Below are 27,895 nucleotides of genomic sequence, written 5' to 3'. Positions count from 1 at the left end.
AAATATGTGCCATTGGGAACAACACCTACTGCTGTGGTGCTGCCATCTTCCCCCTGTGCTTTCAGTCTAGAGTCAAATTACTTAACTCAATTAGGACTTGTTTCCAGTTGCTCCAAGAGAATTTGTGAATGGTTTAAGGGAGGGTAGGATTTACATGTTGAGTATGTGTGACTTCAAATCAGAGTTTATTTTTATTTTTATTTATTTTGGACTCTTGGCAACTGTCTGGACAAGTCCCTGCAGTTTTCTTAACAAGATGTCAAAAATGGTTTTCCATTCCTTGGGCTGAGGGTGAGAGAGACTCACCCAACATCACCCAGATGGCTTCATGCTCAAGGTAGGACTAAAACTCAGTTCCTGGTTTCTAGCCTAGTCCCTTAACTACTACACCAAACTGGCTCTCATTATGTTGGATAAATCCAAAATGCTGAGTAGAAAGAGAGATATGGAGTTGGTGATCCTAATTTTGACTTTTTGAAGGTATAACAGATTCCTTTCTTATGGATTCAGCCATCAGCATTATTCCTGCCCAGGTTGTTTGAAGATAAATTACTAGTAATACAGGACTGCTATCTATATCAGGAATTGCAATTACTACACCTGAATTACAGTCATTTTGAATTATTTGTGATTCCTGCTTTTGGATTAATTTGTAAATATAATATTCTGTCTGGCTTGGGAAATTTTCTTCAATGATACATATTACAAATACCCTTCAGCCACTGTGACTAACTTAAGGATGGTATTCTGAAGAAGAAATAAGATTCCAGTGACAAATTGGGGATAGCCATTTTGATCCATTATAAATAGTTTTCTTTCATTGCTTTTTTAAATATATGGGGGGTAGACTGATAAATCAGAACTATACATTGTTCTAAATGAAAGCTCAGAATTGGGGTTTATTTCTCTCATGCAAAAGAGAAGGAACTGAAAAGAAAGCCAACTAGCCATGGGAACTCGAGGTGTAGGAGTAAGCTATGAAACTGAGATATTAAAAATCCAGGGTATGAAAAATTACATCTGTCAAAAATGTTCTAAGCAGCCCTAAGCAAGTAAGTCTTTCTCAAATTCAGTTCCTGCCTACTCCTTCACCTTCACTTTGCAATGTAATATTATGGAATAATAGTATTGTACTAGTTGATTGAAAGAAGATATAAGTACAAAGGGTTTTGAATTTTTGGGAAACACTATACAAATCCTAAACATTTCAACAATTACAGTAGTCTGGGAATTACTGTCCCAATATATCATCAGGAAGGCACAGGTTTGTGAAGGCTGGTTTATGTGATCTGCTGCTTCAGTGCATTTAAGATCATATATTTTATTGATTATTGAAAAAAATGACTCCTCAGTGTTTGCTAGATGTTTTTGATGCAGACAGATGCAAAGATGTGTATGTCACACACACACACACACACACACACACACACACACACACACACACACACGTATATGTAAGGGACATTGTTCAGTCCCCATTGTTCAGTTATAAGAGGTTATGTATAGTTGCAAAAATGGCCTGAACAGTCTATATGGACCTAAGAATGAAGGAATTAGGTGAAATGCCCCCTACCAAACTGGTGCCTACAATGATGAGAACATTGTGCTCTTTGCTTCATGGTTTTGTTTTGCTTTATATAGTACACTTGTTACATAAATAAAGTATATTAATCAGTCCTCCCCAAACCGGAGATTGTGCACCTAAAATTGTTCATGTGTATTTTAAAAGTGACAAGAAGTCACTTTTTCCCCAAGTCTGAAGCAGTCAAGAGCAGAGTATTCTCTAATGTGAACCCTTGTGTCACTGAATGTATTTTATTTTCCACAGATGTCAGTAGGATCTCAGATATAGAAAGATCCATATTGGCCATTCGGGCCTATTTCCTATAAAGGAGAATATTTGTAGCTCAGGATAGGAAATGAAGGGTCTTTGGTGCTCTCTGAGCTTGGGTGATTTCTTGCAGATGTTTCATTTTACTCATATTAGGTAACATCATCAGTGCTAGTAACATCATAATGGACTAGCACTGATGATTTTACCTAGTTTGGGTAATGAAATGTCTGCAAGAAAACAACCAAGATCAGAGAGCATCTAGGACTCCTTAGTCCTATTTCCTGCTCAGTCCCAGAATTCAAATTGAAACATCTTCAACAAATGACAGTCTAATCCCTTCTTGAACACATGTAGCAATGGGAATTCTTGGTAGGTAACTGAGTCCTCTGCCAGTATTAACCACTGTTAATTGCTCAACTTCCTGACTAGTAATTCTCTTCCTGATCCTTCTTTCAATTTCTCTTATTATTTCCTTTCCTTTGTTTCTTTATAGGTAGTCCTGGCTTACCAACCACTTGTTCAGCAATCAGTAGAAGTTACAACAGTGCTGAAAAGGGAGACTTACGATCAGTCCTTAAAGTTAGGGGCCTCACTGTACCCCATAGTCATATGATTGCCATTTGTGATCTTCATAATCAGCTTCCAAAAAACAAAAAAATCAGTGGGGAAACCAGAAGGACAAGTTGTGGCCATGTGACATTGTGCTTAATGATCTACAGTGATTCACCGAATGACTGCAGCAGAACTGACACTGTAAGTCAGCATGATGTTTAACTTAATAACTGTGACACTTAGCAACAGAGTTGCCAGTCACAATTGCAATCAGTAAGTGAAGACTACCTATACTTTTATTAATTTAAAGAAATGTATAAAACCAGTATCAGTATGCTTGGAGGGAAGGGCAGAGCAAAGTAAAAAGAGATGCCAACATTGCACTTCTCCCAATTCTGGAATTTAAAATAGCATTTTACCCTGTCTGCAAATTTTCTAAGTAGAATAATAGGTTATTTTCGCAAATTATAAACATGCCTGCAAGACCTAGCTATACAACACTCACTAGATTAAAATACTGGAAAAACTAAGAACATTATGCATCCACAAAACATTTCACAATCATTGCAGTGCAAAGAAAATTTAAAGGCCACACTTAAAATACTTTATTTTGGATGCTCCAATTAGAGATGCTGTGATTGTTTATGAAGTTAGTACAGGTTAAACATAGACTTTGAGATCCCTATTACATCTCTTTATCCAATTTTACATACTATAATCATTCATTTCACACTGAGACAAGACCTTTCTTTTTATTATCCTAACAACACCAATAAAGATTGCTAAAATGTATTTTTCTGTGGGCAAAGTTATCTTCTATGATAGGCAAAGCTTCAGAAAGAAGTTTAATATTTACGGATGGATTCTTGTAGAACTGCAAATCCTTTTCATAAATCACCAGGTGGTACAGTGCTGCCCTACAGCGTCAGCTATTTATTCAAAATTGTCATATGAAACATCCTGTAATGGCAGGGTGTGTTATGCACAAATATGTTTCTACCTAGATAAGAATTCCTGGATGCAAAGATGCCTATAGTCTAACAGGGTGACAAATAAAAGGAATGGAAGATGGGACCTATTTTAATAGAATAGGCTTGACCCTCAATTGCTATGAAATTGAAATAAAAAAAAGATTAAATCATGGAATTTATGAAAACATGTAAAAAGAAGTTATTAAAAAAATGGCAATCCTCTGGTAATTTAATATTTCAGCACTGCCAAAATAATTTGACATTTTTAATGAGCAACCAGGCAGCAGTTCTTTTTTTTTTTGCCAACTCCAATGAGCAAGAACGTTTTTCCTATATTTAATTTATTTATTTGCCATCCATCTCACTATACAAAGCAACTCCGGATGGCTTACCAATATAATAGAATCCCATATATTAAAACATTTTAAAAATTACAATTAACATATCTGCATCTTACATCTCTGTTTATGCTTAAACAAGGATTTCATAAATGTAAAGAAAAACTTTACATTTTATATTAGATAGTGGCTATTTTATTAAGGTACTAGTTGCTAGAAAATATTTCAGTTTGGAAAAGGAGGTATTTCATAATGGGCATCTACAAGGGCAGGAAGTCATAAAAGTCAAGATGGAGTTGCAATCACATAATCAACACCCTCTTTTTAACCTGTGGCATGCATGTAAAAAAGAAGGTGGGGTTTTGATTGCCCAGTTGTGGCGCAGTTGAACTGGACTACGGCTGTAGATGGCCTTGTCTTCCAAGCTCATCAAGATTACAGCTAAAAAAAATCAGGAGTCTAGTAGCACTATTTCTGATTAGTCCATTTTATTAAAAGGTGTTTATTTGAACTGAAGCTCACTTCATCAAATGCCTAAGTAACTGGAGAAATGTAGGATTTAAATTAGACAGATATAGGATTTAAATTGGGATGAGACGGCAGAAAAAAGAGACGGGGGGTTATGCAGATGCAACTTTCATATGAGATAATTGCTAGGACTTTATTAACAATTGTAACATTTAAAAATTGTGTTTACTGAGATAGTTTGAAATCTTTTGAGGTATGTCCATTCAACAATCTCTTGCTCAGTGATGCTGTTAAAGTCTGTTTTCCAAGATGTTCACTTTGATATCTGCAGAGATTGAAATGCTCTGATATTACTCTGCCCTTGCAGGAGTCCTGATGTTAAAACTCTACCCATTAATTCTTTTTCACAATTATTTAGCTCAAAATCACATGTATCAAAAGCTTTCAGTCTGTCTCAAAAGATCTCAAGAAACTCAATGAGTATCAGGTCCCAAGACTCCAACAAATAAAGGCTGAACCTTATACAACTCTTTATCTTATTTCTAAAAGACACAGAAATGGCCATATAGGAAACATCTCCAAAGATATGTTAAGACCTGTCATTCTGATAATTAAGAACATAGCCAACATCTTGAAATGCTTATGGGCAGCTAGTATACTATACCAGTACTAGTGAACACAGTATATTATCTGTGAAAGCTGGTCTGTAATAATTAACTTCAGCTCTTTAGGTGTCATGGACAAAGCCTATTATATATTATTCTGACATTTTGCTCTGATCCTTTTAGCGCAGATTTAGTATGTTCCACTGTACTGACTCCTTAATGATTTGATTGTGCACATCTAAAGAAGAAAATGTCATCTTTTTTGATCAGCAGGAAAGAATCTCTTGCTATCATATTTCAAATTTCACTTCCCGATTCAAATCTTGAGCTGAATACTATACAATTTTAAGACTGTTATTACCACTACTGTCCATTGTTTCAGCCTTACCAATATTTGAATGTTATTCTGAAACATATTTTTTTTCTGAAATCCATCTTTTAATATCATTACTGATAGGTACAGTCTCTTCTTGGATGATTTACAGCAATTACTGCCTTCTTTTGGCTTACAGTGAATGTCATTTTCCAAGACCAACTCTCTGAGTTCCACTGATGAACAGAGAACACAGAGAAAAAGATGGACTCAAAGAAGACCAATCTTTGCTAAGAGCCAGATAAAAATTATGGTTATTTCGATGCAATATAATAAGAGCGGTAAGGCAAATGATGCACATAATCAGAACTTCATCCTGGAAATTCATTTCCAATCAGTATCTCTTCAATGAGCTGAACTTTTTTTTGCTGCAATATATATATATATATATATACCAGATCAAAATTACAGTTTAACATGTGATTTGCATTCAAATCAAAATGCTTGTTTCTGGATTTATCCATGGCATGTAAGCTTTTTGTTTAAAAGATAATTCATCCAGGATTCTGCATCCATAATATTTACTGCAGGCATTAGTTGTTACAATATTCAAATTAACACATGCAAATGATGAAACATGGGAGACATGGGGAAAGAATTTTGGAGGAGGAAAGGACAATGAATATGCAAGGATTGAAACTGTAAAAAAATGTGAAATAGTAGTAAACAATACCACAAACAGAACACTAAAAACTTGCACACATGGCTTTCTTTCTTATACACTGTGATGGTCCAACACCCTTAAGCTATGCACACGCAAAGCAGTTCAAGAGTAAACTATCATTAATCACTGTTTTCTCATACATGCTGACTTAATGAGCTTTATATGAATGGGACATATGAATTTACCTGCTAAGATCTTAGGTACTATGAATTAGACTGCAGTGACTTATTCAGCAAAGTATGGATAATAACAACAATGGCTTCCATAGTAGCCTTTTGGTAAAACAAAAAATCTCTATGCAGCCATGTTGCAAAGGCACTGACAATACGCTCTCCAGATTCCCAATGTACTTCTTTAGCTTTAAAGCCATTTGCCCCGATGGCTTAGGCTTCAGAACATGTCCTTCAAAAGGAAAAAGTTGTCTGGCTAAAAAGGGGTGACATGATCCAGACCTGACCCCTTTTACTAACCATAGTTAAGATCCTGGAAGGATTACATCTTACATAATAGCAAACTGCAGCTACGTATTTTATTTTAAATCTCCTAATTATTCTCTGCCTTCTCCCTTTTCTCTGCTACAAAGACGGCAGTACAGTAATGGAAATTTATCTCTGTATGTCCTATATTTTATTTTATTTTATTTTTATCTATTTTATTTGTATCCTTTAGTATCTCCCTCCTCCTCCTTACCTTTGCATTCATCTTCCTGGCTTCCCTTCTAGCTGCCTTTTCTTTAAGCCTTTTCTCCTGTAAAGAACAAAATTAAAGGTAAGAACATAAAGGAGTGTAGAACAAGGAAGCAACTTGAAACAAAAATGGGACTTTATGAAGAACCTTTTCGTACATGCCTATATATCACCACCCTTAGTTTTTGTAGGCATAATAATAAATACATGATCGGAAAGTGTTCCCATTCAACCTTACTTTTAATAAGTGATTATGGATTTTGGGCAGCATTAATATATAATGAAGGAGAACTTAGTGTTTCTTCCTGAAAGTCAAATTCAACTTTAGCAAGACAATGATTGATGTAACCCAGTACTATAGAGTGCTTGGTCCAGAATTCTGAACTGGATCCAGAAGTTCCTGTAGTCAGAGAGGCTCCTGTGGGTTTATAAATTTTGATAGAAAATATAACACAAGAAGACGTACTTTTGTTTTTGCTGTCTTTCTTAGCAAAAATTATTTACAGCTATATAACAACATTCAGAGCTTCACTTGGCTGATAGCTACTGCAGCTAGAATTTTAAAATACATTGTGAAATTGACTTTTCCTTACTGAATTGTTATGTAGCCTAAATGTTCTCTACCAGTGCATTTATGCATTCTGCAATGTTGGCTTAACATAAATGTAGATTGCAGTATTTCTAAATGCTCTATCTATTTTCAATTTAGAGAAGTAGAGGGATAAATATATGGCCCAAACATTTCTGTCTCTCAGGCTGTGGCAGATTTTCTTTCTGGTGGATAGGACTTTAAACAACAACAGGATGACTGAACCACAGAATAAGACACCAGTTGTGTAAGTCTTCTGTTAGTATTCTTCATCTTTTCCAACCATGTGACTGCTGGTAGTCACAGTGAACTCTCAAATCCATTAACAAAACCTTTAAGGTTTCCATTATTCATTTTAGAGCTTAGGTCTCTTTTTCTATGGTGCACACAGAAAAATCATGAACTCTGTGATACGCTGCACTTCGTTAATTAGTCACTAAGTCATGTCCGACTCTTCGCAATCCCATGGACCATACCACACCAGTTTCTCCCCCCCCCCCGAAAAATCATGAACTCTGTGATACGCTGCACTTCGTTAATTAGTCACTAAGTCATGTCCGACTCTTCGCAATCCCATGGACCATACCACACCAGTTTCCCCCCCCCCGACTCCCACTGTCTCCCTGAGTCTGCCCAAACTCATGCTTACTGTGTCGATGACACTATCTCCATCCCATCCTCTGCCATTCCCTTCTCTTTTTACCTTCAATCTTTCCCAACATCAGAGTCTTTTCCAACAAGTCCTCTCTTCTCATTTGGTGGTCAAGGTATTTGAGCTTCAGCTCTGTCCTTCCAAACTATCTGTTCTTTCCAAGTACAGTCAAGGTTGATTTCCCTTAGGATTGACTGATTTGATGTCCTTGCAGTCCAAGGGACTCTCAAGAATCTTCTCCAACACCACCGTTTGAAAGCATCAATCAACACTCAGTTTTCTTTATGAACTAATTCTCACAGCCATACATTACTATTGGGAAAACCACAGCTTTGACCATATGGATCTTTGTCAACTCCTGTTTGATGGGTATCAGATATGGGAAAGGGCAGTCTAAACAGGATGCTCTCTACTCTGGGTGTAAGACAATTTCTCCATCCTAGTGTTATAGAGTACAAAGAAAGCAACTGTAAAGAATTCTTCCTGGCTCTCTTTGCCATAGTAGCTGTTCCCAAAATTTATTTGAACATAATAGATGCTTTCATAGAGATCAAAGAATATTCATATAATTTATTTTATAAAGACTCCATTTATTTCAATTATTGTCAGGGTAATTAATGAATAAGTCAGAATGCGAGATAAGGGTCACAAATGACTCCAGATTAAACATCAGCAACATTGTTCTTCTCCTTTTCTTGTCAACTTTAAACATCTTTAGATGTCAGTAACCCAACTATGACTTGTTCAATTCTTGTACATTCAGTGTAAATACTTTGACTCTGTAAGTCAGTACTCAATTTTCTACCGCCTCCAGCCCAATTTCCAAGTTACTTTGTTGTGACCTTCTATGCTGTATCCTGTCAACCTATGTCACTTGCCCATTTCTCTTAAAACCTAGTTGCTCCGCTTAAAGCACTACCACTGGAAAGGAGCTGCAACACTCTATTAATAATGACTTGGGAGAAAGAAAGAGGTGAGGAGGTGAGACAGAGAAAGGGCATGGGGCAAGTTCAGACAGTTGCCAAATCAGAAGTTGAAAATAGATTTGGGGAAAAATCATTAAAAATTAATCAGAGAGACTTTTCCAGGCATAGGGAGAGATTGCTACACTGTGCTATTTTGATGACATTGCATAACTTAAGCACAACACAGCAAAATAAGAAAGGCAAGAGGGCAAAACCATCAATGCTACAAGTGAGCAAATTCCAATCATACATCCAGTGCATTTTTAAAACTGCCCTTTTCTATGCACAAGTACACATGCATCAATTTTATAATGATAATTAATACATAAGCAATAGCAATAGCACTTAGATTTATATACCACTTCACAGTGCTTTACAGCCCTCTGGAGGGGGTTTACAGAGTCAGCATACGGCCCCCAACAACCTGGGTCCTCATTTTACCAACCTTGGAAGGATGAAAAGCTGAGTCAACCTTGAGCCACTGGGAATCAAACTGCCAAACTGCTGGCAGAATATTGCATTCTAACTACTGCACCATGACAGCTCATAAGTGTATTATTTGCATGAGAATATTTATCAACCCATATCTACTAGCTAAATGACATTAAGAAGGGCAGAGAAATCCTACAAAGAAGTATTTGTAGTAGGGGAAGGGACAACATAGCAAAATAAATCAATAAATCCACTGGGGATGGCTAAAGTCTAAACAAAAGTTATTAGATTTATTCACAGAAAGATTACATGATGTTGGGACTTTTCCCATGACATTTATCATAACATCAAAATTCTGCAAACAAACTCCAGGTTTTTGGCAATCAAGTTTGAAGACATACAGTACTGTATACTTCTTAACTATTTTAATATACCTGCCAACATGTCACAACTGGGGAATTAAAAAAATAAAGAACAAAAAAAACCCTCATTCTAAGTGACAAAAAAAAATACCCAAATGGATCAAGGAGTATATTACAGGAAAAAATTACAAGTGCGAGTATGAGGAGTGGGAAATTGTGTTCTTTATAGTGTTCAGAAAAAGAACATCTTGATAAATTTTACAGGATGTTATTCTACTTATAGTAATGCTATTGTTAGAATAACTATTAGTGTCCAATAGTTATTATAATCATCATCATCATCATCATAGAATAAGAGAGTTCAGAGGGACCCTGGAGGTCTTCTAGTCCAACCCTCTGCTCATCATCATCATCATCTATTAAATTTATACACTCAGCGATTCTGAGCATTTATAAATTGTAAAAATGATTTAAAAACAAAGGGGGGGGAGAGAAAGGAAAAAGCAGAGAGATGGCAGAAATGATAAAACTAGACAGGAACAAAGAGAAAGAGGGACATTGAATCATCCTCACCAGAGTCCTGGGCATCTGTTGGGGGGGGCTGTTCCAATTTTAGGGGGAACCTCAATCCAGAGGGGAAGCACTGAGACAGAGAATGCCTAGTTCTAAGTCTCCTTAAATGGCCTTGTTTAATTGAAGGATTAATCATCTTTTACAGTTTAGTTAAAAGAGTGTGCAAGAGCTATGGCTTCACATCATCTGATGGTTTTGCTTATTTTCCACCTTACTGAAATTTAGTGGTTTAGGTACAAATTCTAAAATACACATAGATTTACATCTTGATTATCCATATGCATCTTGTTAACCTTTTTAATAAAAGAAAACAGATTTGTTTTTCCTAGAAATATACTTGATCTGCCAAATATCATCTCTATGTTTTCTTGATGCCAGAACAATGAGCAGAAGACTTCTTGCTAACCCAAGAAACTCCAAATCAATATTCAAGCAACTATTCAAACCTTTGCATAGCCCAATGCTTTCAGAGTATTTATGATGCTTTATGGGATTATGAAGGTAATGTCTACAGGGTAGATTGCCTTCGGCTGCTCTAATCTTCTACCCTTCTGTAATACGATAGGAATAGAGAAAACTGATAGATAATACATAGAAGCAACTTAGTTTCCTAGATCTTGAAAAAGAGGAATCTTCTAGGTTTAGGAGGAACTAGGAATCTTTTCACCAAAGAATTGAAGCCTTTGAACTATGGTGCTCGAGAAGACTCCTGCAAGTCCCTTGGACTGCAAGGCAATCAATCCAGTCAGTCCTAGAGGAGATCAACCCTAACTGCTCTTTAGAAAGCCAGATCCTGAAGCTGAAACTCAAATACTTTGGCCACCTAATGAGAAGGAAGAACTCAATGGAGAAGAGCCTAATGCTGGGAAAGGTTGAGGGCAAGAGAAGAACGGGACGACAGAGAATGAGGTGGCTGGATGGAGTCACTGAAGCAGTAGGCATGAGCCTAAATGGACTCCAGAAGATGGTAGAGGACAGGAAGGCCTGGAGGAACATTGTCCATGGGGTTGTGATGGGCCACTAACAACAAGAAGGAATCTTTTACATATCAATCTCATGCTCTACTACTAACCAAAGGAGAATCTTTTCATGAGGCACAGTGGTGATATCATTACCTTATTATACGGCATACACAATATCCTGCAATGTTATAAACATTCATTAAATGAAATTAGTACTGATACAGATGCTATTCTAAAGAGCATAGAGAGGTGGATGCACCTTATACTTAAAGTACCTAAACCAGAGGTCCCCAACCTTTTGGCACCAGGGACCGGTTATGTGGAAAGAGGTTTTTCCATGGACCAGAGTGGGTGTCGTTTTGTGTGCTGCTTGCATCCCGTGTATGGGGTTTTGCTTGTTTGCGCAGCCCGGTTGCTGGCATGGCATGGACCGGTACTGATCCATGGACCGGGGGTTGGGGACCCGACCTAAACCACTCTTTGCTGGCAGTTACTGCTATTGATCACCTCTATATGTAATGATTATATATTATCTTCAATATCAGGGAAATTAGTGCTAATTACTATGGGACATGCATATGAAAGTGACAATATGCCCATGTCCTATTTGTGAATGTTCCAGAAGCTTCTGTCAGTGTAGGACTGCAATGACAGATTAAAATTGGAAATGAAGAAAAATAGTTTGTTTCAGCTTTTGCTTTTAATTAGGATTAGTTTGTTGCTAGTTCAAACTTAGTAATGAAGTAATACAAAATATTTTGTTTGTTCTGATAAAACAACAATAGGAGGAGATGGGAAATAAGCCAGCAGAAACAAGTTATGTTAGAGTAGCATATAACTTCTAGCAAACAGAGAAGAGGGAGGGGAGGGGACGACACTGAATCCTAATGCCCTCATCTACTAGAAGAGGAAGTTAACTTTACAATTATACAACTCACGAGGGAGACAGATGTTTCAAAAAATGTGAAAAATAACTAAAAATTATATTATCTTCAGCTTGCCTGCACCCCCAGGTTTACTACATTATCAGAGAAAACAGAAACAGAAACAACAAAAGATACCGAATGGAATAGCAGAAAGTTTACTAGGCGTTAATACTAGTTGTTCTTATCTTGCCCTGGCTACGTTAGCTAGTTTGTGGTTCACGTTTGGGAATTAGTCCTAGCTTTTGTAACAAAATTATCTAACAAAAAAAATTTGCCCAAGTTTTAATAGGCAAATCTAAGACTCCACTCCTTTTATTATGTAGCAACGATAAAGGTAACGTGATCATGTACCCAGCATGACTAAATGCTGAGGCACATGGAACACTTTTTACGTTCCCACAGACGTGGTACCTATTTATCTACTTACGGTACATTTGCATACTTCCGAACTGCTAGGTTGGTAGGAGATGGGGAAGTAACAGGAACTGACCTTGTCACACAGCGCTTGGGTCTCAAATCTGGGCTGTCAGCTTTCCAGCTGACAAGCTCAGTATCTTTAACAGCTAAGCCATCCTGCTCCCTAAATTATGTAGTATGAATCATGAAACCTGGAAATACCAGGGGCATGTAGCCCCATATCTTTAGAATGCTCTTTTGACAGGAAATGTGCACAAATCTATGCATGTTTGCTATAGGTAATCCTTAGTTAATGACCACTTGTAGTCAATGTGTTTCTAAGAAGGCTTTCATGTTCAGCAATAAATCTTACATTCAAATTTGGCATATTATGCAAAACTCTCATTCTAAACCAGGCTCAAAAGAACACTATTTCATCCCCTCCAAAACAAAAACATATAACTGCTTGTCCTTTTAGCCCATGTCCACAAGAAGTTTAATAATCTGTTCTATGAAATACAGATTATTATATCTTTTTCCACACATGGAAAAGGGGTTGGCCTTGTTACAGTTTTTTATGTGCTGCTTCCACAGATATGCTATTAATAAGAATAATGAGAAGAAGCAGAAGAGCATTAAAGGGAAAGAGTAACATTTATAACTATTCTCTGCTGTCAAGTTCTCAAACTTTCAGCTCTGTTTTATGACAAATAAATGGCCCAGCAACAATCTTTGTATTTTTATGTCCTATAATTTAATTTCTTTTAAATGCCAAAAAGGAGTTTAAACTATTACTATTAAAGCTTTACATTATAAGTGAAATCAATCACCTTGCATCAGTGACATTTCTTGAATAATTCATTGGTAACTCTCAATCACCTCTACACAAAGCATAGCTATTTAAATAAAATATCACACTCATAAAATCTCATCAGTACAGAGTTCTAGTCCTCATCATTCTTGATGAAGTACAGTCTTGTTATTATGCTGCTTAAAATTTTACCCTTTTATCTAACCTTCTTATCATATAAATAAGTGTAACATTGATCCACAAAACCACAAGTCTATGACCCATCCACTCATACGGTTCGGTTACTGTTTGTACATATTTATTTTAAATCAGATCATCATACTGGAGTGCCATAAATTACTTACTAACAAGTATGTCAATGTTTACGGCGAATTGCAATACTAGTGAAACAAAACCAAGGATCCACACCTTTTCCTGTGTTGCCTAAATTCATGCATCAGACCAGAACAAGAAGGAATACTGAATAGATAATTAATTCTTTTTCCAGTAAAATCCTTCATCCCCAATGAACATACTAACATTTCACATTATTTCCATTTGATATTTAGACAAATGGGATGAGATTATACTTACCCTGTGTTTTTCTTTAATTTTCTTCCTATATTCCTCTTTGTCAAATTTATCCTCTTCCTGAAGTCTTTCTTTTGCTTTGTCTAGATTGATCCCATTACAATCATCACCATCTTCCTCTTTTTCCAGGGTAGATTTTTGTGCTGGTGGCCACTGCTGAATTAACTGAATCACAGAAGAAGAATAAAAACATTTCAGAACTGTTGTTTCTATTCTACAGTTTAAAAGGAGCTCTGGATTGCTATGAAGACCAAAAGACATCAGATCTGCACAACAGGGAATAGTTACAGAAATATAATTTTCAGGCAGGGAAGTTAACAAGAGGAAATAAAAATTGAAGCAAGGCTCTGAAAGATGACATTGTTTAATTAAATAGGTAAAGGTAAAGGTTCCCCCGCACATGCGTGCTAATCGTTTCCAACTCTAGGGGGCGGTGCTCATCTCCGTTTCAAAGCCGAAGAGCCAGCGCTTGTCCGAGGACGACTCCGTGGTCATGTGGCCGGCATGACTAGACACCAAAGGCACACGGAACGCTGTTACCTTCCCACCGTAGTGGTCCCTATTTTTCTACTTGCATTTTTATGTGGTTTCGAACTGCTAGGTTGGCAGAAGCTGGGACGAGTAACATGCGCTCACTCTGCTACGCGGCACTCAGGATTCGACCCGCCAAACTGCCGACCTTCTGACCGACAAGCTCAGCATCCTAACCCACTGAGCCACCGCTGGGGTGGCTCAAATGTCAGCTTGTATGAGGCATGCAGACTCCATAGGAAGTAGGCAGTCCCCAATAACTGGGTCTTGTACCACAGAAGGTTTATAGGTCATAACCATCATCTGGAACCATACCCAGAAGCAAACTGGCAATCAGTGAAGCTCACATAACAGGAATATCAAATGAACATAACAAGGCATCCACTTTATTGCCTGCATGGCTCCATTCTGGACCAGTTGAAATTTCCAAGGAATCTTTAAGGACAAGGCAGATTGCAGTAACTGAATCATGAGTAACTGTCCAAAGAGTCTCCCAATCCAAGAAATGGTACAACTGGCATAACAGATAACGTTCCTCTTGGCCATAACTGCCACCTGCTCTCAAGCAGGAGATGTAAATCTAAGAAGACCCGCCAGATTGTATACCACCCTTAAATAACAGAATAACAGAGTTGGAAGGGAGCTTGGAGGTCTTCTATTCCAATTCCCTGCTAAAGCAGGAAACCTTATACCATTTCAGACAAATGATTGTCCAATCTCTTCTTAAAAACCTCCAGTGTTGGAGCACCCACAACATCTGCAGGCAAGTCGTCCTACTGAATGATTGTTCTAACTGTCAAGAAATTTCTCCTTAGTTCTAGGTTGCTTCTCTCCTTGATTAGTTTCCATCTATTGCTTCTTGTGCTGCCTAGAGGGGCTTTGGAGAATAGGTTGACCCCTCTTCTTTGTGGCAGCCCCTTAGATATTGAAACACTGTTATCATGTCACCCCTAGTCCTTCTTTTCATTTAACTCAGACATGTCAAACTTGCGACGTCACATGACGTCACTCAATGTATCAGGACGATTTTGCCATTGCCGGCAATGGGGTGGGTGCAGCTTCTGGATGATGCATCTGGCCTGCAGGCTGGCAGTTTGACACCCCTGATTTAACTAGACATACCCTATTCCTGCAATCGTTTAGAGCCAGAATTGTGACTATCCAAATATAACAAGGCATAGCAAAAACAGATGCATCTTAGTTTGGTCCATGTCAGAGCAACAAGCTTTCCAAATTCAAGAGTCAGCTCAACATTTCAGAACCAGGAGGATATCAAAAGGCTGTTTCATCACCTGATAATTCTACAACAATAGCTTTTAACACTATCTTCTCCTCATCTGCAATTAGGGTGCTAATGTGCAAAAATTCAATCCAGAGAAAACTATCATAAAAATTCAAGAGAATACAGAAGTCAATAGCAGCAGGGGAAAATCAGCTAACAGCATTTGTTCAAATCAAAAGAATGTGTTTGTATATAAGTATATCTCTAACCACAGTTGGTTTAATCAAAGATAATCATTCAGAGCTATCAAGTATACACTGGAAATCAGTGTGTGTGTATGGATGGGAGTGAGAAGCATCACAGTCTCCAGACTCGAAGCTACACCTTTGAAAGGAACACAAAAAAGTGATGGGACAAGAACAATGAGTTCTCACAATACCAAAGAAAGAGGATTCACTGAATCTGGAGACAACCAATGGTAAACATTGCTTGTTAAAGAAAAAGTAATGAACCTCAGGCACAGAAAACACTGCTATGTAGAAATATGCACCAATACAGTTAAAAGAATCATTTCCACATGAGAGCTACCAAACACCCAAGATTGCTCACTGTGGTTTAAGCTTCTGTTAACATACAGTGGCATAATCATAAGCATGAATGGCTGAAAAAATCAGACTTTTTGACCACCACCCATTCCACGGGACCATACATAATACTGCTCAACTCCATATCAGACATTCATAAAAACAAACTTTAATTCATTGACCTCATTATAGAAGTTGACAAGGGTTGTGAGAGAAACACATTATAGTGTTTCCTAGAAAAAAGAAAAACAGGCAGAAAATAAATGGTTGTGACTTTCTATCAAGCTCACATACTTACTATCCATTGCTCTCAGTTTCAAATTAGCTTTTGCAATTGCAATGAACTAAGAGGCAAAGCAGTGAGACTTCGACTTGAGCAGGGCATTTGTCTTATCCTTCTGTAAACTAACATAAATGCTCCATTGCAAATTGTAATTTCCCTGTACCCAGCGGTAATGTACTGCTTGCAGAGGTACTGAAATGTTATTGGGCTCATTACACTCTTGACAACAGTGACGCAGATCAAAAGAGGGGAAGGGTGTCAAGGAAGAATAAGGCTGAGTTCTATTGAAAACAGAGATGTGAGAAATGAAGATTATATTGATAAAAAGCTCCTACAAAACTATAGACCATTTTTGCCACTGAGATCATCCCTACCATGCCACTCAGAATCATTTATTTATGTAATCCATTCAATCCAGTAAAAAATGAGCATGTAGAAATGGAGTTTTAAAATTCCCACACAAAAGGAACCGCAGTATATTTGGATTTCAGATACAGTATAGTTCAGACTTATTCCAAACTACGGACATGCAAAACATTTCCAATTTTACTTCAAAATAACGCTAACTTGACTGAAAACATGCTGTTTGGAACACAAAAACAACTGTTCTGAACGCAACAATTTCCCTTACAAATGTTTAAATAGTATTTAATAGAAATAATTGGTAATAATGGACAGACAGCACTCCCAAATATTTTGGGGACAGCGACATTCACCTCAGTTCCCAAGTCCAACTTTTTCCTTACCATCAGTACTTGCATTTTGCCTGGATTTAATTGTAGTTTGGTGTCTCTCATGTAGTCCATTAGAGATTAGGGTATATGGATTACTTCCTTGGAGTTAGACAGTAAGGAACAGTAATTATTTATTTTTTACTTTATTTACTCAAATGTTTAGCTGCCCAGCTCCAAGGGACTCTGCATATCATTAGCATAGTGATAGCATGCCACTCCAAAGATTCAAATAATGTCAGGTGGGAAGAATCAGGACCACACTTTAAATTCCAGTTAAGCTGATTTATTGCTCATACCTATACATAAGAATCTAGTAGTCAATTAATGCTCAGCACTAAATTTGCGCTTTTGAAGTGCAATGGAATTCAAGGGGGATCACTTGTGGAAATATAATGATTCAAGGCTGATTCCTCTCTTGACTCCACCCCCAGGCTCTGCCTTGGCTTTTCCTATAAATGACCTCCAATAGTAGTTTCAAATAGATTTTGAAATAGTTTTAGTCACCATAGGGGACAAAATAGAATACTATGGGATACCACAGGTCAATCAATGACTTAGAGGTAGAACAATAGCCTCTAAGTACCACCTTTTGAATACTCTTCAACAGAAAAGACCAGAACTTCTGCAAAACTGTACCCCCTAAGCCCAACCCTGCCAGGAGATCCATGAAGATAATTACAAGTATCTCCATGTGGTCTCAGAGAACTTGTAGAGAACTTGTATTGCCTTGAAGTGGTAGGCTTCAAGGCAAGTCTTATATTAAAGTTCAAACAAAAATTCTTGTTAAAATGTGTCCAGATAACCAATTATATTTAGATATTTCTTGAATTGTAAGACATCTTTTTCTCACTCATCTTCCTCAAAAATGTAATATTTGAGATTGCTTATATAATTACAGAGATATTACTGGTCAAAGAAGACTAATACAGAAGATTCAATTTCAGCACAGGTAGTCCTCATTGATGATGGTAATTAGGACTGGAATTTCCATCTCTAACTGATGTGGTTGTTAAGCCTGATATCACACAACCTGGCTGCTAGCAATGACAATCCCAGCATTTCTAGTAGCCATCATTAAGCAAATCTTGTAATGTAATTAGGTGCAGCATCATGTGGTTGCCATTTGCAACATCCTGCAACATTGACTCCTATTGCGAGAATGTACAATTGGCACCACATGGATCAAGGTGAGTGCATGGTTCAGGGAGGGTGCATAAGTGTGCACAAGAGGCACGGTACAGGTCAGGTGCTTAGAAGTGCACAAGTGGTCAGGGCAGAAGGGCTGGAGAAAGACGCATAGTAGGGGAGGAGTTAACCCAGCCATCTGTGACCTTCCCTGTTAATTTTCCCATTAACTTTCTTAAGAAGCCATCAAGAAAGTTTTCTAATGGCAATTATGTGCTTACAAGGCATGGCAACCATCAAGTGCAAAACAGTTGCCAAGCTCCCACATATAATAACATGGCTGTTGAGTGCTGGGACAGCCAGAACTCTGAAGACCAGTTGTAACCATCATTTGTTTAGGGCCTTTGTAACTTTGAATGGTCACTGAATGAATGGCTTTAGGTTGAGGATTCCAAACATGCTTTCTTTCAAAAGGGAACTGGACTTTCTTGTTTTGTTAGAAGACATCTTATGGCAAAATATATGTTTTGCTAGAAGACATCTTATAGCAAAACAAGACCATATGACTGCAAGGAATATAAATTCTTCCATTCTCCACCAGTCAGAACTGAAGAAATTTCTTGGATAAGAATCGAAATGTCTTCTAGCAAAATCAGAAAGTCCAGTTGCCTTTTGAAAGAAAGCACCCTTGGGCCAACCATGCACTGGACAATTGAGAATCTCCATAAACACTTAGGTTGAGGATTACCTGTAATCTAAAACTGAACAGAGAATAAAGTCATAGATAGTTCAACACACTACCAATCTAACATCTGCCCTGTCCCAGGAGGTGGAAATAAAATCTTAAGCAATCATAAGATATTGCAATAATCTAAAACCAAATGTCTGGGGTATTATTAAGCTAAAATATAATCAAATCTATTTGGCTAATAAAGGTAATATTTCCTTAGTCTACACTCCAAAAAGGTATTAATGTAGGAAATCTTAAAAGTATAATCAAATTATTTGTATTTGATCTTACCTCTCCATCTTCAGTAAATACAATTTTTGTATTTACTTTAAAATTTCTCTTCAAAACCTTTTTAGCTTCTTTTGTCTTAGTTATTTTCTTCTTCAGTTTTACATTCTGTGTGACCTAAAAAAGATGAAAAAAATGGAAGACAGCCTTTAACATAAAAGGTTCTGAAATGAGCATTATTCAACCAACACCAAAAAACCCTACCTTTCACCTTTTTTTAAATAAATACATTTCTAATCCTGCATATTTCAGAAATACATGCTAAAGTGTGATATGAAGTCTCAAAAAGAAAAGAGAAGATAACAAGGAAATTTTGTGGTGATATCTCAAAAAGAAGAGATAATGGGAAAATTATACATCAGACTGTGATGAGGCAACGATACTATCTCAATACTGCTGCAATTTTGCACCCTTAACTGAGCCAGAGAAAATCTAATAGTTTTATAGATATCTCTTTTGCTTAATAAGATTTTATTCTCAATAAGCATTCAAACATTTCACATATAACATCCTATAAATATGTTGAGTATTATAAGGCTTGCAAGGAAACATATTATTTTTATAATCTACAATTTTCTAATATTTGCAGTTTCCAACCACATTAGCTTTTTCCCAATAGTATTTATAAACACTAGTTTGTTCCATACATAATTAATACTATTTCAAACTGCTATGATTAATACAGATTACTTAATAGCTAAGAAGATATATAACAGAAATAACTTAGGGGCAACATAATAAATGTCTAAATTAATAAATGGAAAAACATCTAAATTAATAAATGTAATGAATGACTTTTTATTAAACTCACAAGGCCCTTCAATTTGTAAAACAAGTTCTCATCAATATTGGTTTTAAATTTATAACCAGTATCTGTTCAGGCCAGCTAAATGTGGAAACAAAAGTTTAGATTATTGAAATGGAAATTAAAAATGGAAAGCCAAACTTCAAATGTCTTGTATTTTCTCCCTTAATGGCTATCTCTTTACGTATGTCTGTATTTATATGTGAGTGGAGGGATTCTGTACATCTTAAACGGAATGTGTGGATTTTCCACATTTAAACATAGCTTCCCATGTGATTGAGGGGGTGCAATGACGCAGTGGTTAAAATCACTGAGCTTGTCACTTGAAAAGCTAACAGCCCAGGTTGGAGACCCGAGCGCCGTGCAATGGGGTGAGCTCCCGTTCTTTGCCCCAGCTCCTGCCAACCCAGCAGTTTCAAGCATGCAAATGCAAGTTGGTTAATAAATACCACTTTGGTGGTAAGATAACAGTGTTCTGGGTGCCTTTGGCATATAGCCATGCTGGCCATATGACTATAGAAAATGTCTTTGGACAACACTGGCTCCCTTGGCCAAGAAAGAGAGATTATGACCACGCCCTACAGTCAGACATAACTGGACAGGGAAATCTTTACTTTCCCATGTGTTCAGATCATGCAAAAACCTCTTCAAATGTTCAATGTAAATTCATTAAATTAAATTAAAATTTGTACCAAATGTACAGGTACAGATTAGATGAAACCTGGCTCAATGGCAGTAACTACGAGAGGGATCTTGGAGTCCCAATGGACAATCACTTAAATATGAGCCAGAAGTGAGGCAACAGCCAAAAACGGTGATGCAAAGCTAGGTTGTATTAATGGAGGAATAAAATCAAGATCATGTGAAGTGGCCTGTGAAAATTATTTAATCATAAAATATAGGAATAGCCCTGCTGGGTCAGACTATCTTAGCCAACGATTTTGATTCTTAAAATATATTATTAATTAATTAATTATTAATTATTATTATATTTGTATACCGCCCTTCTCCCGAAGGACTCAGGGCGGTGAACAGGGCGCATATAAAAATACAGATTACAAAAATTAAAAAAGAATTAAATAAGAGCCCGAGCTAAAACAATAGAATAATATAAAATCCACAATAAAAACCCCAACACATCCCCCATATTGCACAAGCAGGGGATGGATCACACAACTATGTTTAAAAATAAGCACAGCCCATTGATTTTTTTTACTTTTTCATATAGTTCAAGATACAGATATTTAAAATTGGTTTCAGAATAAATAAAATATTTACATTTTGTAACCCACTGTGTATTTAAATAAACATAAATGCAAATTTCACATTTGGAAAAACTCAAGCGACCGTCTGACAAGCAAAGTCAATGGGGAAGCCAGATTCACTTAACAACCATATTACTAACTTAACAACTGCTATGATTCACTTAACAACTCTGGAAAGAAAGGTCATAAAAAGGGGCAAAAGTTACTTAACAAATGTTTCACTCAGCAACAAAATTTTGGGCTCAATTGAGGTCATAAGTCAAGGACTACCTGTATGTCCATGTAAAATATGAGAAGGTAAGAAGGTGAGAAGAAGCAAGGGCAACCTCAGAAGATGCAAAAATAAAATAAAATAAAATAAAATAACCATGCAAAATGCTTTTGTTGAAATCACTGGAAAGAACAGTATCTTTCATTCCCATAAGCCAAGGACAATTCAATCAAACAAGTGGAGAAAAATATTTCTTATTTCCCACGTCACTGCATCCATCGCAGAAGTGAGAAATGGATATTGGTCGCATGCTCTGCAAAATGATTTGCATTAAAAAAAGGGGAAAGAAAATAAGAGAAGAGAGATGAAGGCATAAAAATACATTTCTTTGTGGACTTTAATGAAAATGACATAATCAATTTATCTTGCCTTCCGGAATCCAATTTTTAACCTGCCAGTTTCAATAACTGTTTTTAACATTGGGAATAAAAGCAGCTGCAGGCAAGTGGGAAGGAGAAGAATCCTGTACCCGATTTTCTTCATACCAGGTCACATCATTAACAATGGATTTTTGACAACTATTCTGCAGTTTGGAAAAAGAGACTTAGTTTTCCTAGAAATCTTACCATTTTAAAAAGGGAGGAAAGCAAGAAATATAAAGACCTTAGCCCAATATCATAGGTGTGTTTGTGCGTCTGTGTTATCAAAGAACTTGTGATAGTAATCACAACTGCATAATGAAATCCCTGAAATCGTAACATATGTAATGAAGGGGGCTTCTACAGCACAGCCACTGCTGTCATCTTCACTTTTTCATCCCACCCACCCCAGTAGATTCCTCTGCTCTGCACCATTCTTTGTATCCCCAAATTTGGAGGGGGTGATGAAGAAGGAAAGTCAATTGCAGACATCCCATCAACAGGTGGATACAACTCAGAAATGTAAATTAATGAGATTCTTAAGACTGGTGGGAAGCAAGCTATAAAAACAAATTGTTTAAAATTAAGCCACTTGAAAGACGCAGTGTGCTGTTTAAAGAATCTCAAAATACATACTATAATTGATGTAATATTAAAAAGAGACAAGTACAATACTTTATTTTTATTTGACAAAAAAAAATTACCAGCTCTATTCATTGGCACAAAAGTCCCTTCACAAATCTTAGAATTATTTGTACATTTGAGGAAATAAGATACCTGTAAACATATTACAGGGTATAAAGAGAAGATATAAAATTAGTCTAGACATTTCAGAAACAGTCCAAGAAAACCAAACCAAGATGCTAAATCCTCCAACTAATTCTAAATAGAGTTGAGTTAGAGGTAATATTAAAGAGAATAGTCTCAGCTTCTGGAACTCTGGTTCTAATAAGTGAAAAGATACATTTGTTTTTAAAAGTATTTACTGCCTTCTAAAGCACATTTTTCCAGAACAAAATTTAAAAAGTGGAATTAAATTAAATTAACTCTTAAAGGAAAGAGAAAGATATAAAATAGAATTGTAAAAGTTTAATTTGCTCATTATCTTTTTTAAAAAAATGTACCTCCAGATATGAACTTTAGTAATTTACTAAAAGTATTATGGTGTTGATAATTATTTTTGTTCCTCCTACTCCAATAATGCTCAACAATTTAATAGTTAAAATTATTATTTTTTAAATCATAAGAGCAGGACACTAATATGAGCAAAAAAGCAAACAAAAATTTAATTATCATTACTATTAATATAAAATAGATTTTATATTATGGATTTTTATGGAAGATCACATAGGAGCCGTGACCAGGGGGGCTTTTGCCCAGGTTCGCCTGGTGCGCCAGTTGCGGCCCTATCTGGACTGAGATGCCCTACGCACAGTCACTCAAGCGCTCGTGACCTCCCGGTTAGACTACTGCAACGCTCTCTACATGGGGCTGCCCTTGAGGACCACTCGGAGGCTTCAGCTGGTACAGAATGCAGCCACGCGAGTTGTGATGGGAGTCTCCCGATACTCCCGTGTAACACCTCTTCTCCGCAAGCTGCATTGGCTTCCAGTTGCCCTCCGGGTCAGATTCAAGGTGCTGGTGATGACCTATAAAGCCCTAAATGGCATGGGTCCGGATTATCTTAGGGAGCACCTGCTGCCAGCATCAAATTCCCATCGTCCTGTGTGCTCCCATAGGGAGGGCCTCCTTAGGGTGCCACCGGTCAGGGAGTGCCAGCGGGTGATCCCCAGAGGGAGGGCATTCTCTGTGGGCACGCCTGCCCTTTGGAATGATTTACCTGTGGAACTCCGGACCGCCCCCGATCTGCGTTCGTTTCGCCGGGACCTGAAAACCTGGCTTTTCGATCTACCAGGCCTGGACTGAAGGGGTTTTAAGCTTTTTTAAACATTGTTTTAATTGTTTGGGCTATGATTAATTTAATTCATTTTAATTCTATTTTATCTTAATTTTATATTGTCTTTTATATGTTGCCCTGTAAACCGCCCTGAGTCCTTCGGGAACAGGGCAGTATAGAAAACTAATTAAATAAATAAATAAATAAATATCATTCAATTCTGAGAACTCATTTTATATACATACAATTAAGCTCTATGATAAAACACAAGGGATCAGCAGATGTAATGTTACTTCCCTAACCTGGTATTCTCCAGATATATGGGACATTGTCAGGCATGAAAGATCAGGTCCACAGTGAAGGCCCAATTAAACTGATTTATTGCTAATCGTGATTTTGCACAAGAATCTTTCTCAACTAACAGTTAGCACCTGCAGGGGTGTCAAACTCAATTTCATTGAGGGCCACATCAGCATTGCGGTTGCCCTCAAGGGGCCGGATGGGTATGGCCAGGGTGGGCGTGGCCTACTGGGTGGGCATGGCTAGAGTGCGTATGGCCTACTGGGTGGGCATGGCTAGAGTGCGTATGGCCTACTGGGTGGGCATGGCCAGCTCTACATCGTTCGCATCAAGAGCGCCTATGGGGGCCTGGGCAGGAGTGGGACAGATCTGAGGGTCTCTGGCAGAAGGAGGGTTTCTGGGCCAGGGCCAAGGCAGTGGGGGCCGTTCCCTCACTATTTCCAGGATGGCTTCGCGGGCCACATGAAACCACTTCGCGGGCCGGATCCGGGCCCCGGGCCTTGTGTTTGACATGTCTGTGCTAGGAGTTAGCAAGAGTCAATGGAATTCAAGGGAGATTGGACTTAGTTCACTTCTGGCTATGCAGGGATTCTAGGCTGATTCCTCTTTTAACTCCACCTCAGGTTCTGCAAGTCCTTCTCCTACATACACAGAGACAAACAGAGGGGCTGGGGGCTGGAAGTACTGCAACTTATATAATTCACAGCCCATCTGATTAGGTCAAAGTGGAGAAGGAAACCCAATCATAATCTCTTACCTGCAGACCACTGACCAGTGATGCCTTATGAGCTCTCTTGAAACGCTTGGCTTTGCCAAACGTATTTTTAACTTTCTTCTTTTCAGACAATGGAGAGCCAGTGTCACAATGGGAGAACTATCAACCAGAACTATCAACTATCAACCAACTGGAAAGCCCTGGTATGGATCCTATTATTTTTGGAGAATATTTCTTATGTTTCCATCCTGCTAAAGCAGAATTCCCTATTAGTTTTGTCAAACAATACAGCCCTGTTGTGACAGACCAAGATTCAAGCAGGGTTTTCTTCATCTAATACGCTTAAAGTTGAAATAGTTAAGCAAATTTGGAACAAATAAATTTCTACCTGCCTGAGCAAATTAATCAAACAAATCAAGGTCACACAATCAAAGTTCAAATATGTTTAAACTAGTTATTCAGTCAAGGCTCATCAAGAGGGCTCTTGTGAAACTATAAATTCACCTGTCAGTTTTGCTCTGGCATACAGCTTTGATTTTATCTTTTGCCGCAGAAAAAGGAAGAAATCAGAAACTGATTTATACTTTTCTTAAAGCATTATGAGGGCAGCATGTTAAGAATATTTTATTATATCTTAAAACTATAGGGGGAAAATGTGTTACTTTTAAAATTGTATTGATTGTATTATTATTAACAACCACTGAACATTAGTTACTAGTTTTTGGTTTGTACATTTATGATATTGCAAGATAGTATGCATTGAAGATTTATAACATTTTCCTTTGGAAAAGTAACAAAATTGTTAGCTAAACTACAAAGCTTAGCTCACTGCTTTTGATAATAATTAAAATCCATGAGTTGTGGAGGTAAGATATTAATTAGAGCTACTAGGTGAGATGATTAAATTCTTTAAAAAACAAATAGCCTCAAATCAAGCAAGAACAGGATCAGTGCTGAGCCCAAGCTTGACAGATTATAACAAACACAAGATTTTGGTTACAAAGAGAATTTATCATCTTAGAAAGTCAGAACTACAATTATTAAAATATAAGTTTTCAAGGACCACAATCAAATGCAAGACCACCCAAAATTTTCAAATAAAGCCGTCTACCAGTTGCAGAGGTAGTCCTTGAATTATGACCACTTGTTCAGCGGCCATTAAAATTACAATCGTGCTGAAGTAGCAGCCATCACAGCATCCCCACGATCATGTGATCACCATCCAGACATCTGGATGCCTGGCTTGTGATTACAAAGTCACACGATTGCCATTTGTGATCTTCCCTGATAGCTTCCCACAAGCACAGTCAGAGGGGAAGACAGAGGGAATGTTGCATCACTACTATAAGTCATTCCTGCCCCTTTACTCCCAAGAAATTCCACAATGAAGTATGAGATCCTGGGATCTCATACTTTGTAGCACTCCTTATTGGCCTGCCTGCACTTCCCAAAGCCCACTCATGGCCCTTACCAGTCCAATATGGCAACCCCCTCACACACCCTGCGGCACCTGTATTCTAAGATATTTTGGAAGACATTTGGTCTACAGGGGAGATACCTGATGAGTTTTGTGATCCCCTCGTTGTGGCTCTTTATAAAAATAAGGGAGGCAAATTAGTCTGCAGAAACTACAAAATTATTTCACTGTCTACTGCAGACAATATCTTTGCCTGCATTCTGCTGAACAAACTTATAGCTGTCTTTGAAAGGAACCTCCCAGAGGCACAGTGCAGTTTTCAGTACAGCAGACATGATATTTGCCAGGAGGCAAAACTAGGCAAAAGTGCATTGAGCAGAACAATCCCCTCTGTCTTCATTGACCTGACAAAGGCATTTGACACTGTAAAGAGGGAGGCTGTCTGGAACATCCTGAGATATCATGGATCCCTGAGGAAATTTATGGAGTTGATTCTACTGCTCAGTGGAAAAAAATGACAAGAGAGATTCTTTACAATGGTGAAACATCAGCTGCATATGCCATTTCCAATGGGGCAAAAACAGGGTTGTGTTCCTATTCCTATTTACTCTGTTCTTCATTTGCATTGTCATATGTTGTCCAGGGTCAGAAGGAAGAGTGTACATCAGGTACTAAATAGATAGTTCTCCCTTTGACTTTTCTGCTTGGAATACACGGATGAAGTGCCTCCATACAGTCATTCAAGAAACCTCTTTGCTGACTGTACACTCATGGCATACAAAGACAGCAATCTGGAGTTAATGCTGAATAAAGGTTCAGATGCTGCTATGCTCTTTAGCCTGACTATCACCCTGAACCAGACTGAAGTACTTTACAAGATGGTGCCAAATACCAAGCCTTGTAGAACCAAGCTGACACCTAGCTGACAAATGTCTGAGTTCAAATACTTGAGAAGTATTATCTGAAGCAATGGGTCTTTAGACAAAGAAATTGACTCTAGGTTCAGCATACCAAATAGGTACTGAGTGCCCAATCAACACAATATCCATAACTACACAGAGCTAAAAGTCTACAGAGTTATGGTTACCCCTTCCCTCCTATATGGAAGTGAATCTTAGACTTTGTACCAAAGGCACATGAAACAACTAGAGAAATTTCATATGCATGTCCTCTGCTCCATCTTTGCTATTTGTTGGCAAGACTATGTCTCCAACCTGGTCTTAGACTGTGAATTAATGTATGTTTTCTATTGTTATTTTTCCTCCTAAAAGATTTCAGTTTCTTTTTCAACTGAATTGTACAGCTTATATGTTATATTAAAGGTGTACAAAATTCTGAAGTGATTTATCTTGGTCTGATTTTTTTTACATCTCATAAACCTAGCATTTTAACAGGACATGTAGATTTTTGATATTCTTTGCATGCATGCATAACTGTCTAAACTTATTTTCTCTAATTGCCAGCCTCTTGGATTTATTTGACTTCCTTTAACATTCAAAATTCTGTGAACAAGCTTGTCTCCCCATTGTCTTCTGCAATGCAGCTGCGATTCTTCTTTCAGCTATTCTTGAGCTGATTCACATGAAAAACCAGAATCGTACCAAGCCTGAGTAAAGACGTTCACTGCCTTTACCACTTTT

General features: G+C 37.5%; 1 protein-coding gene across 1 annotated transcript in view; it reads right to left on the bottom strand.

Moving 5' to 3' along the window:
- Nucleotides 1-27,895, bottom strand: part of DDX10 (DEAD-box helicase 10) — a 151,200-nt gene that overhangs the window by 36,415 nt on the left and 86,890 nt on the right. The window contains exons 14-16 of the mRNA XM_081326918.1: nt 19,230-19,343; nt 13,733-13,894; nt 6,496-6,552 (exon numbers count right to left, since the gene is read on the bottom strand). Of these exons, the coding sequence (XP_081183044.1) occupies nt 6,496-6,552; nt 13,733-13,894; nt 19,230-19,343 (333 nt within the window). The remainder of the gene's footprint in view (nt 1-6,495; nt 6,553-13,732; nt 13,895-19,229; nt 19,344-27,895) is intronic.

The sequence above is a fragment of the Vipera berus genome, assembly GCF_964194415.1.
Source record: "Vipera berus genome assembly, chromosome: 4".
Lineage (NCBI taxonomy): Eukaryota > Metazoa > Chordata > Lepidosauria > Squamata > Viperidae > Vipera > Vipera berus.
The sequence above is the reverse complement of the archived record's forward strand: the minus strand, read 5'-3'. Positions and strand labels throughout refer to the sequence as shown.